Genomic DNA, 13,266 nt, shown 5'->3' with positions numbered 1-13,266 from the left:
GACAAATCTCCAGAAACTGCAACTGGCTTTCAGATTGGCCTGCCTTATTTGACCACCTCATGCTGGAGAGTTTCACCAGGAACTGAAATTTCAGTTGGCCAAGTTCACGGGACAGTAAATATCTTTTTCATTCAGTAGTTAACAGTAATCACTCATTATGAGGAGATCCTTTTAGGTTTGAAAGGGATCCTACAGCCATCAGCTGCTAAGATGATGTTGACAACATGATGCCCATTACAAAAAGCTGCCTAGTCAAACATGAGAGATGTGCAAAGTATGAGGGTAAAGTGTGTATGGTAGTGATGGGAGAAGAGAGTGACAGCACTGGGCTGGTGTGTAGGGAAGCATGCTGGGGTAAGAACAGCCCTCTTCCATTCATGTCCCAGTTACGGATGAGCATTTTCGTGTGTAAACGGCTGTGGGGGCTGAACTCGAATATATATGCATAGCCTCGGGGGGAGCAGAGGAGCGGCTGGCTGCGGAGGAGGGGGAGCCAGGATTGCTGTTCTCTGCCTTACTCCATTCTGCTGGCCCCTCCTGACATATGACACCGATTCTCACACGGGCTTGCCGCCCGGCTTCTCCCTCCTTTCCTCACAGAGCATCCATCACAGGGAGGGCAACGTAGCTGCCAGCGAGCCCCGAGCAGCATCCTGCATCCCTGCACAGCCTTTGGCTTTGGAGCATTGAGGTAAGGACCCCCTGCCCCCTCTGCCTGTGTCTGTGGGCACAGGAATTCCCACCCTAAACTATCAGAAGCCAAGAAACGCTGCAGTCAAGGCTGTGTTAGGGAATTTTATGAGTCAGGTGATTTAAGCTCTGTCCCTCTGTCCTGGGAAGTTGATCCTTGCCATCAAACTGCCCTTTTGGTATGCACTGTAGCTACCTGGGGAGAGTTTGCAGGGAGATGGCCATGAAACCGAAGTGCAGCAGGAATGATTTATCAGACCCTGAGCAGGCTGTGAGCTACTCTGGGTGTGCATGTGAGGGCAGGACAAACAGTTATAATCCCTTCTGAAGGAAAAAGTCCTATCAGTAGGTAGCTGTTGAGCCTAGGCTCAGCACTCCAGGCCCACATCCCCAGGATTGCACAGCAGGTACATTCATGCCTTGACAGCACCCTCAGGCCATGACTGTTCTCCATAGGACTGTCGAGGCCAGGGGACTGAGATAGCAGGGAGAAATGTGCAGTTCTTAAGTAAAGAGAGCAGAGAAAAACTAAGGTTTGCCTCAGTACCTCCTTCTCTCCATGTCAGCCATGGAAAAAGCCGGTTTAGAAAAAAACACCTCTGTGAATTACACTTGGGGTTCACAGTGCATCCACACAGGTACAGCCATGGATTGTACAAACAATACCAGGCAATGAGAGAGAACTGAAGTGTGTTTGTAAAAGTCTGTCTCCAGTGTGGAGAGATGTATGTGCTAGAACGATATGTACTATGCTTGAAAAAATTTCAGTATGTCTCCATTTATTATTTATTGTGTGGTTTTGAAAGGATTTTACCCAAAGAAAGCAATATCAGCTTGTTTTTTGGGATGGTAGTCTAAAATACAAGACTGCTAAGCAACCTGTTGAAGCAAAATCGAATCATGTTTTATCATCCTTGTACTGCTGTGCTTCTGTATTTCTGTTGTTTAGGAAACAAACAAATGACGTTCCTCAGATTCTGGTGGCTTTTGTGGATACTTGAACACCATGAGATTTTAGCAGAAAATCTCAGGGAAGAGAAGATATATGGATTGAGAAGATTAAAACCTAAACACATTCTGTCAAATATTGTAGAAAAACATCCCAGCTCAAGTGATCAAGGTGAATATTGTAATTCTAAAACAGGTGTGATTTTAAGCATCCTGATTTATTTGGATTCTGGACTATATAGTTAACTTGCCTTCTAGATGCTTATAATCAGCCAGGTTTGCTTCATCATACATTTGCACATGCCTAATTTTTGCCCTTTTATCTTTTTACTCCCATTTTTTCTCTCCCTTTTTGTGTATTTCAGAAAAGGAGACAGCATCTGTATTTTGTTATGATGTGGCTGAGAGCCTCTTACTGTCATAAGAATAATAGCCCATATAACTCTATTTTCATAGAATTAATGTCATTAGTAGTTCAGAAAATTAATTCAGATCCTGGTTTTGGAAATTTTTGTCACTGGATGCAAGTGTTAGTACTAGGGACAGTACTAACACTCACTCAAAATCCAGCTCTGTCAAATCACATTCCAGTGTCTTGTTGAGTAAGCCTCATTTTCTTATACATGACTTCCACCTATGTTGGTAGGGACAGTGAAGTACCAGGCAAGATGACAAAATGAAATTTAAAAACCACTAGAACATTTCTCATTTCATACTACATGACAACAACACACCTTCAGGTTTTTATTCCTTGGGGCATCTGTTTTGGAGCAAATCCCTCAGCCTCTATCAGCTCTATCTTCATGAAGGGCTCACACTTGTGAACACAGATGTCATCAAAAGTTTCCAAAATTCCAATGCCATTCTTCAATCCTAAAATACATGTAAGGGTAGAATGAGATTTAGTATGTAGTCACTCCACTCACCTACATACCTATTTATTCTAGATGAAGATTGCATTCTGGAAATTGCTTTTTTACTGGACAGCTCTGAAAGTGCTAAGGACTATAATCATGAACAACAGAAAAGATTTGTACTGCAAACAGTAGACAGAATGAAAAGTCTGCAGCTTAGTTCTGGACGTACCCTGCGTTGGAGGATGGCCTTACTTCAGTACAGCAGCACTGTTTTCATTGAGCAGACTTTCCATGACTGGAAAGGTCCTGAAGCATTCAAATCCCACATTGCTCCCATCACCCACATAGGTCATGGCACCTACACAACTTATGCTATAACTAATCTTACCCAGCTCTACATGTCTGAAGGCACTTTGGGTAGTGTCAAAGTAGCTGTGCTTTTCACTGATGGAGTGGATCATCCAAGAAACCCAGACATTTTTGCAGCTGCAGCTGATGCTAAACACCAAGGAATTGTATTTTTCACAATGGGAATGACCAGAGTGGCTGAGGAGGTTAGCAATGCTGCAAAGCTCCGGCTCCTGGCCAGTGTCCCAGCATCCAGATTCGTTTTCAACCTCCAGGAGAAAGGAACGGTGGAGAAGGTTCTCAAAGAAATGGTATGTATGAGAAAGAATTTGAAATAGTGTTAGGAACATATGTAAATCTTATATCCAATATTTTGAAAATACATTTCTTCAATATACCATTGAAGAAACTTGTACATTTTACATGTTAAAGTAGCCCAATTATTAATGAGATCACTGTGCCAAAATACAGGTTTCCTTTTTCTTCCCACCATACAGGTCTTGTCATCCAAAGGATTTGACATTGCAAACTGAATTAGATTTAAAAATTATTTTTATCTTTGTTTTTCCTCCTAAGAAAGGTATTTCAAATCTCTTGTCTTAAAAAACACTTTTTTTTTTACATCCTAGTGCTTTATTCTGTAGCAAGTAGGAAAGTGAAGCTGCCTTTTGTATCAGAAAAAGATGCAGCTCTTGTAGAAGTGAAAATAAATTTTCAGACCATGGAGATAGCTCAATTTAGACAAAATTTGAACTTGGTGATAGACATCTTTAAATTTCGATGGAAAATCTACCACATAATCAAGAGGAAATATGTAAATTGAACTTGAAGCTTTGTTTGGATGCCTTTCTTCTCCATTTAAACTTTACATATAAATAACATTCCCTGCCAAGTATGGAGAATAGAGCCATATTCTAGCCTATAACCCTGGCGACACAAGCTGTGGATGGAGTCCTTATCTGAGCATGCACAGAGATATAAACTAGAATTATGAATAACAACCAGGAGACTTCTGCAATGAAATGGACACCAAAGTGATCTCACACAGGCCTTGAAATTGCACCTGTGTTGGTTTGCCTGTCTCCCTGTCCTTCACTTTGTTTGCACAGGTTCCCTGAAGAGCGCACTTCCCATCTTCTCTGGTACTATCCCTTTTTCCTGTGTCACAGTAACCACCTCTCAAGGAACAAAACACACTTTATTTTACCTCTCCTAAACAGGCAGTCATCCTCAGGTGCCATCTTTCAATAGCATGGCTGCTGTTTGCTTTAAACAATGGCTTTGTCAAACTATACGCGCATGCATGAAAATTTTAGAGATCTGTATTGCACTGCTGCTCATCAACACATTTATGTCCTCGCAAGAGACTGCATTAGTTGTGGAAAATGGGAGGAATGCATTGCATGTGGGTGTCTCAGCTCTACAGATCTTCTCAAAAATAACAGCTAAATCAATGATGATAACTTTATGTGATCATTGGCAAAGTCAAATCTTTTCTAGGGTGTACTTCCTGTTCTCATTTTATGTGTGCTTAACAGTATGAATACAAGAGCTTCTGATTTTACAAGTGTAGAACATTCATCCTTCACTCCTACTAAAGAGCTGCTGCTATTCAGCAGTTTGTAAACAATGCAATTTGTGGGTGCATTGTTCCCATATATTAGCTAACCTGTTTACTATTGTAATTTTAGAAAATTATGGCTGAATGTGGAGAGTCAGTGATTTCAGTCAACAATGTATAAAAACAATTGAAAATATTGAGATTTTTTTTTGAGTTGAGAGATTGCTAGAATGTTTCTTAGAAATTAAAATTTAATTGTTATTCAATATATTAATTGTATAATTTAATTAGCTAGTTGGTGAATCTATTTATTGTCACATCTTGCAGTGTCTTTTCTGTAGAGTTGGATTAAGACTTTAAGTTTCTAATGTTGTTTTCAATATCTGTCTTTACAGAAAGACCTGTCTGAGGAGGAGGTAAATCTTTTAAGTTTTTGGTTTTTCTTTTCCTGTGTAGACTTACTGCTTAATATATATATTTACAATTATATGGAAACATAATTCAGGAAAACTGATAGCTCAGGAAGCTGGTTAAATGCTGAGTCAATGGAATTGTCTTCAAGTTAAATATGTTTTTGAATTTGCAGGACAGAGCTTTAATTTGCTATCCTAAGGTAATTTAATAACATATTTAGTGATTAATAATTTGTTACTTTCCTAACTACAAATGTAATTTGCTAACCTAAAGTATTCTCAAAAAAAAAGAAACAATGTGTGAGTATTCAGGCTAGCAAGAATTTGACAGGTCTGGCTGGCATTTTGTGGGGAATAAAGTTAGTTTTCCTTTTAAAGATGTTAATGATATTTAAGGCACAGTTATCAGACAAAAAATGTTCTCCTAAGCAGCTCAGGAAAACTTCTAAATAGTATGAGTGTTCACAAAACTTTGAAAGATTTCCTTTTTTACTAATTTCCACTGACATGTTGATTTTTATCTATCTATATAGAAGTAGTAAGACAGTCAATGTTAGCCTTGGAAAACATATTGTGACTAATTTGGATATTCAGATAAGAATGATTTTTGAACCCTTCAGTTCTAGACATCTTCAAGATGAGCAGAGATTTAATAAACAACTAAACAAAAAATTAAAATTACATTCCTTATCCTTCCTTCAAAAATAACTCCAGTATCTATGATAGCTCTGTCATGATCTTAAAGATTCAAGGAGATCTTAAAAATCACATAAATACATACCATAATGAGGTTTGACTGCAATACCTGATGGCAGAGATAAACAGAAGAGAAAGAAAGATTATCAAGTATTATAATGAGTTGCATTAACAAAAAGTACATATCCATTCATATTTCGTTTATAGATCTAGCTAGAGCTAAACTATGAACTATCCTGCATACAATGGAATTAAGTAAAGGGATGTAAGATGCTTTTTTACTCCATCTTCCTGGCTATCTCTACCGTGCCTAGTAATGAAAACAAAACAGACACAGCATACCCATAAACTGACCTTGTGAAGAGTTTGGAGGTAAAGCCATTACCAAGATGATTGAAATTTTAGGAGTAGGAATGATACACAATTTTGGATGGAGTGTAGGAGGTCACATTCCACATGAGTAGTAAACTGATAGTTAAAAGATTTCTGTAAAATATTTAAATATAATTTCTGGTCATTCCAGGTGTAAAATTTAAACTAGCCATACAGTAACTTATGTAAATGTCTGTGTGTTTTCTATCTCTTCCATTAAAATGTGCTGATTTGTACTATTTTCATCCAAAGTGTCCCCCGGTTGACACATGTAACTGTGAGAAGGGGGAAAGAGGCCTTCCTGGTCCTGCTGTAAGTAGCTGTCACTCAAATAACTGATCTACAGTATAAGTTAAAATGTAATTCACTGTTAAAAATTTTAAAAGAAATTGTTTGAACCCAAGTCCTGAGATCACAGAAGTTCAAGGGTCAATACACACTCCTCCATGAAGATGCCCCAGCAGCAGGAAGTGCACAGAGAATCCTTAGAATGCCATGAGACACATCCTCGGTGTGGGGACAGACAGGAGGGTGAACAGTGACGTGTGGTGAGGCTCTCCTGTGAGCCACAGCAGTATGAAAGGCTGAAACGAACACATTTCCTGTTCAATCAGACAAGGCCAGCTGGATCTAACTAGCCTCAAATCAAACATTAATATCCAAAAAGCTCTTTGAAAGCAAGAGAGAAAGCAAAATACCGAAGCATCAGGAACAACTGAGACAAGAATAAAGTGGGCTGGACTTCTTTCAGAATAGTCTAGGGGGTTGCTTCATACAAGGCTTGGTGATCTAAACTGCAGGGTTTGCATTTCAAAAACAACTGAATGATCTGCTATTATATCCCTCACATTGAACTAGAAGCACTATAGTACCCTACAGCCCTTGCTCAAGGTGAAGGGACAGTCTCAGAGTTTGAAAGAGAACCCTAGATTTGCCCATCCTCATCCTTTTGACCTGAATATCCTACACATACACAAACAGAAAGACACCCTGGTTTATGCAGCACAGTACAATGCACTTTAATTGAAAACGTACCCTCTACTGTGTGCAAACAGTAGTTTTGTTTGGGTTTAATATCTGCTGATTTCACTTGGAAAGTGCAGGTATTGCTTACACAGAAGCATACACCCCAAAGAGTTGAGAAGAAAACAAAACATCCACTTAGCAAGCTGGGTAGTTACAAAAACAACTGATTACCTCTTCAGAGAAGAACTGAACAAACTAGTTTTGTTTATAACAAAGTCAAAGGAGAAACATGACTGCCTATTGAGTTGGTCTTGCTGTTCACAGATATTAAATTTCAATGATATTAAAATTCAGAGATTTTGAGAAATAAATCTATAGGAAGCAAATATCTTAAGTTTGAGAAAAACAGCATATGTATTGTAAAACCAAATTATGTTTACTAACATATATCATAAGAATTGTATTTTGTTGTTTCTAGGGTAAAAAGGGTCGCACTGGGGATGATGGAGCTCCAGGCCTGAAAGGAGCAAAGGTGATTGGTTTTTCACATTTAGGAGAAAGATCTGTCTTGTCTTTATTTCACTGATCTTGATGTTGAATTATTCATAGGGGGACCCAGGTCTTAATGGAACCCCAGGACGAGATGGAATAGAGGTAAAAAAATACTTTTTTTCCCCCTTCTTCTCCAGTGAGCAGTGCTCCTTTAAGGCAAAATACCACCTTTTTTTTATTGTTATAAGAGCAAATTTCAATTCTGGTTTACCATCTAATGATTCATTATCATAAGAAGAACTGAAAACATTCTCATTGCTTAATGAAAAGGAATCATTCCTTCTTATATGTGTAATCTAGAAAATACTCTCCAATAATACATAGTGCCTCCAAAACATTGAAATGCTCTGATGTGATAATCTAAGAACATTACAGAAATTGACACTCTGCCTGCATCATTCTGGGCTTATTTAAATTTGACAAATAAAGGACCCTGTGTATAACAGCAGTGAAAAATTTGAATGAAATACATATAGGAAGTAAGTGTAGGACCAGTCTCTTAGTGTATAATTCTGAATGCATTCACATATGAATCCCTCTACTTTATGCTTTCTTATTTATTCAGTACAGCCTCTTTAATTAGTATCTTTTTCTTGTTTTCTTATTTTAGCATGTTTTTCACTAAGATGGAAATATCAAATCTACTTGATCTGCTTTCACAACACCAGAATCCCAGTCTAAAATGATACATTCATACAATTTATTTACCCATAAAACAGCATCTACCATGACTAAAAGGCACAGTACTTCGAATCATATTGCCATTTATCAGAGTCATCTTTTCTATTTGAAATGCTATTTTTCTGAAGAGAGTAGAATATTAAGGAAGCCAATACTCATGTTCCTACTTTTGGGTTATGTATTGTCACAACCTGCTTTGCTTTTTTGTTTTCCCAGGGGAAATCTGGATATAAAGGAGAAAAGGTATGTCTTTTAGTCAGAATTGATTCCTATATCTTTGTGGTTATTTATTATATATAGTCCTGTATTTCACTTAAATACTGGTAAGGAACAATAACATCATCTTAGCAGCTGCTCCACAAGCTGTAATAGAAGATGTAACTGTTCCTCAATGAACTTGCAGCAAAATTGCTATAATATGTCCTGAATAGAATAACATTTAGGTTTTCAACTAAAGCACCTAGAGAATAAGGATGATATGCCAATGTAACTCATAAGTATTTATTCCTATTCCTTTCCAGGGTGAAAGAGGTGAATGTGGAATCCCAGGAATAAAAGGAGAAAGAGTAAGTAGAGTAAGAAAGAGTAAGAGTAATGTATGTAAGAAACATAACAAAGTTATGTTTCCAAGAAATACAGTTTAACCACAAAAAAAATTTCCTTGAATAACAACCATGATGATAGATTTAAGGCATATGTTAGTTCTAAGGCTGAGGGAAATTGACATCTGACAGTTTTGAAATATGCAGTGAGCAAGGACACCATTTTTACTAACTTTCTGAACTCTTTCTACATTTTCGTATGATTCCTCTTATGGCCCAAGGCTGAGCCTGTTTAAAACAATGGTAAAACTCTACTTTAACAGAGGCAGAAGAAATAGTAAGCAAAGGTAATGAGACATAAAAATGAAAATAAGGTTTCTTACTCTAAGATTTAGTGCATAATTGCTTTAAATATTTCAAATAGAGCAAATAGAGTTTAATCCTGGATTACTGGTCCTTGATAATGAACTCTGTTCATCATCATGCTGTATTTTGATTACCAGTCAATTTTAAAATATTTATCTAATACTTTGTGGCTGCTGAGCTTCTCTTAAATCTAGTTTTGATTTTAATGTAAAGATATCTAAACAAGATACCTTAGTAAAAAGTTACCTAAAAGTGGTTTTGACAAAATCTAAAAATACAGCAATATATCATTTTTTTCACTTATCTTTCAGGGCCCTGAAGGTCCAGTAGGCCCCAGAGGAGTAAGAGGGATACAGGTAAAAGAAAAAGAAAAACTAACTATGAAAACAACAATAGCTGGTTCCCTGGGATTCAATGATCTGAAATAATATCATACCCCTACTGACATGGAATCTTTGAGTTGCTGAGTTCAAGGCACCCAAAACCTATCTTCTTATATAGCAAAATTAATAAGAATTTGGAGAAGCAATCTAGACAAATAAATCATCCTTATAATTCATTCAGTCTCAAAGACCACAGCAAATACATTTCCATAAAAACCAAAATCATTCATTTCTCTTTCAGTGTCTTAACTATTTCATTTCCTCAAGAAGTACATGAAGAATATTTAGTCTCTTGTCATCCCAATACTCTCAGACTAATGAGCAAGAAGCTTAGCCCATCGTAGGTGTTTCAGTACATCTTGACTGTAGATTACCTTTAATTGTATTCAAAAAAAGGGAGAGCAAATTTCTCTCCCCAAATACCAGAACCAGCTCCAACTGGATTGAGTAACTAAAAATGTACATGCATCAGAAAACAAAGCTTCAGTTCTGCTGTGTTTAAAACTCTTATTTTCATGCAGACTTCATCAGATAATAAATTGTTTTTCAAGATGTCATTTTTTATGAAAGCTTGAAAAATCTCATTGAAACCACTCCTATTTTAACAGGGTCTGCCAGGGCAATCTGGAGATCAAGGGCCTGAAGGCCTGCAAGGATCAAAGGCAAGAACTGCTCTATTTCTTCTCTTAATTAATGTTAAAATGTATTAATATAACCTCACAGCAATTATGATTTTATCCTTATATTCTATACCCTTCTTAGAGTGGATGACACAGATAGAAAATTGTGTACTTTTTGTATTCTACAAGGTTCTTAAGAAAGGTATTTATTACTTTGCTCTTTGTATTGAATTCAGGTCCAAATCACACTCCCATCTTTATTAATCAACAGTTAAAATATGGTTGAGTCACAGAATACTACTTAGCATTAAACTTCCTCAGTTTTCAATTTAAAACTTTCTTTTTCCCTAAGTGCCAAATTCTGTTTGTCATCTCAAATCAAGCCTTTTCTAGAAACAGAACATTCTCAAGAAGAATTCTGTAGTTCAAAAGGAATATTGTCCTGAAAAAAAACTTGAAAATAAGCATATAAGGGACATTATTTCTTATCTCTCTTGATATCTTTGCACCAGCTGGCCAACAGTGATACACAGAACAGCTGAGTGTCCAAACTTATATGATATGAAACATTTTTCCTTTTATTTAATCTCATCTTTGTACAAGATAAATTATTACCAGGGAATTGTAAAGCTTTGAAAGGATGAACAGATGAAGTACTGTGTGAGACAATTCCAATGGGCTGAAATTCAGGATGCACTAAAAATTAATCTACGATGTGAGTTTAACTGATTTTCCTAGACACCAATTTATAAGCAAAGTTGTTTTCTTTTCATTCTTTTAAAGGGTGAAAGAGGTCTCCCTGGGCCACCTGGCTTGCCTGGAGAGACTGGAGTAGGACTGCCAGGCCCAAAGGTACAAAAATCTCATCTTCTGTATTGCATGTATTGTAGCATAAGGATCAAGACAGCTGAGCTAACAGACTTCCTGATTCACAAGAAAATTCAAGACCATAAATGCTGGTTTTGTGGTACTGGAAAGGTATTTTGTATGTTATCAAAACTGTTTACAAACTGTTGCAAACAAAAAGTACATTTTAAGTATATACTTTAAAGGATTTTTTTACAGTAATTGTTACGCTTGACATAAACTCAACCCAAGAAGAGTATGATTAGGTAAAAACAAATTCATAGTCTTAAACAGAAATTAATCTGTGCAAAACAGGCTTGTTGGTTTAGATGACTGGCATAAAAAGAACAGAAAATGCATGATAGAAATACTGACTTCTTGGGAAAGAACAGTACGTGATACATGACTGGGTGCATGAAGGGAATAATGAATCTTTTAGACTTTTTAGACTCAACATTGTCTTCTGTCAAATGCAGAACTGACCTCTCCCCTAAAGCTGTGACACTGCCCCAGTTCAAAGCCTGCTGGGCCTTGTGTGGTGGATGACTCTGAGGACACAGATTGTCTCTGCAGTTCCTGTATTCTCCTACATCCAATTTTTCCAGCACAGAATGCCTGATGAGTTGTTATATGCTGCACACATAAAAATTCCTAAATCAGGTGTATTCAAAGTACATCTTTCTTTGAAGGGTGACACTGGTTTGACAGGAAGACCGGGCCCTATGGGCCCACCTGGAGTTGGTGAGCCAGGATTTATGGTATGTCTGTTTTTTATTTGGTGAGAGGAAAGCAGGACAAAAAGCAAAAATTCTCCATGCTTTCCCATAAAAATGTGTGCTAAGTTATACCATCTCTTTTCTTTCTTCTACCATTTCTCACTCTTACACATATTACGTTGTCTGACTCTCATTTCCCCCAATAAACTGGAAATGTTTCCAATTTCTTAACTTTTCTAATTATCATATCTCCAAAATGGGTATGAAAATATAACAGCTGATGCAAAACCACACAAATATATAAATAAATCTGTCCCCTGATAGATTTAATAGTGTCAAGTGCCTATGTGATAACTTTGAAGTTGACTGCTTTTCACTATCACTAGAACCTTAACATCAGCATGGCTTTGAGGCTTTGAGGAGGAGATTTTCAGAATTTACAGTAGGTTTGGCTCTGAAATCTCTTCCTGATTTTCCTTCCCTTCCTCTTCCTGGCCATTGTAAATGCCATCTCTTTGTGGCAATTCAGAAAACCAGCAGGTCAATTTTATGGTCCTTTTTTTCTAAATATCAGGCAGCACCTTTTTACAAGCTATTTACAATACAGCAGACTTAAATTCATTCCTCTTCACCTGGATGAAAGATTTCTAGTGCAACCACAAAGCAAATTTTGTTCAGTTATTTTACAAGTACCTTTTTCCCATTGACAAGGCAAAATTTGGAATAAACATTTCATAAGAGGTGCTCCCATGAAAAAGAGAATCATGGTTTGGTAGGTGAACTGACTGATTTCAAATGTGCTTGAAAATACACTACTGGAGAGCAATGATTTCTTGCTGAGAGCCCAAGGAGAAGAGCATTACAAATAAGGCTGGTGGTGGCCATCAGTCCAAGCAGAGCAGTAACACTTCCAGTCCCTTCAGTAACACCACAGAGCTAAGACCCACTCTGTGGGGGAAGAGGTGCCTATGATGTGAATCTTTCCTAGGTAAAAAAATACTGCTATAACAAGAGATTCTGATTTTTTTTAAAAATATTCTAAATATGCTTCCTTTATTTATTTTAAAGTTTATTGGCTTTGAAAGAAATTCATTTTAATGGCTTAATTGAGTCCAAATATCTATACCTTAGGAATGACTCTAAAGCTCTGTGCAGGAGAAGCATATTTAGGTTATGCAGAGACAAATCTACCAGCATTCTGTGATGTATGTGTAAGCCCAAGCAATAAATCTGAGAAAAGATCTTTAAAAAACAAGAATACAAAAAACAAGATACAAGAAAACACTGTGAAGTAGGCTTAATATGCACAGGTGTTGGACATGCATTTTTTTTTTTTGTTATTTCCCCCTTGTGCTTCTATCAGATCTTTTTTCAAAAAGAGAAGGGCATGCTATTTCTCTCTTTGCCAATTACAGTCAAATCTTTCTACAGCATTGTTTCTTTCAGCATTACTCTGCGTGGGCTTTAATCTGGTTCTGTCTCTCATGATTATACTGATACATTATTAAGGATTAGCAAGAATTTGTAAAATGGAAATTTAGGGAGTGAAGATTTCCAAAATGTAAGGAATAGAAATTTCATCTATATAATCTGTGACTCCTTAGTAACCTGAAGGGTATTGTTACTGCTACGGGCCAGAATGCTCATCACTTATTCACTGGGAATGCTGTGTTACTGCATTATCTGTAACAGATTATAACTACACCAAC

At 37.0% G+C, this 13,266-nt stretch overlaps 1 protein-coding gene across 1 annotated transcript in view; it reads left to right on the top strand.

The window, feature by feature from the left end:
* The first annotated feature begins 1,650 nt into the window (after window positions 1-1,650).
* The window catches only part of LOC129122803 (uncharacterized), a 32,684-nt gene continuing 21,068 nt past the window's right edge, over window positions 1,651-13,266 (top strand). Inside the window, exons 1-12 of the mRNA XM_054636795.2 lie at window positions 1,651-1,810; window positions 2,586-3,154; window positions 4,800-4,820; window positions 6,138-6,197; window positions 7,330-7,383; window positions 7,461-7,505; window positions 8,301-8,327; window positions 8,606-8,650; window positions 9,304-9,348; window positions 9,984-10,037; window positions 10,779-10,847; window positions 11,531-11,599. Coding sequence (XP_054492770.2) covers window positions 1,651-1,810; window positions 2,586-3,154; window positions 4,800-4,820; window positions 6,138-6,197; window positions 7,330-7,383; window positions 7,461-7,505; window positions 8,301-8,327; window positions 8,606-8,650; window positions 9,304-9,348; window positions 9,984-10,037; window positions 10,779-10,847; window positions 11,531-11,599 — 1,218 coding nt within the window. The remainder of the gene's footprint in view (window positions 1,811-2,585; window positions 3,155-4,799; window positions 4,821-6,137; window positions 6,198-7,329; window positions 7,384-7,460; window positions 7,506-8,300; window positions 8,328-8,605; window positions 8,651-9,303; window positions 9,349-9,983; window positions 10,038-10,778; window positions 10,848-11,530; window positions 11,600-13,266) is intronic.

This window comes from Agelaius phoeniceus, chromosome 7, assembly GCF_051311805.1.
Source record: "Agelaius phoeniceus isolate bAgePho1 chromosome 7, bAgePho1.hap1, whole genome shotgun sequence".
NCBI lineage: Eukaryota > Metazoa > Chordata > Aves > Passeriformes > Icteridae > Agelaius > Agelaius phoeniceus.
Note: the sequence above shows the minus strand (reverse complement) of the source record. Positions and strands in the feature narration are given on the sequence as shown.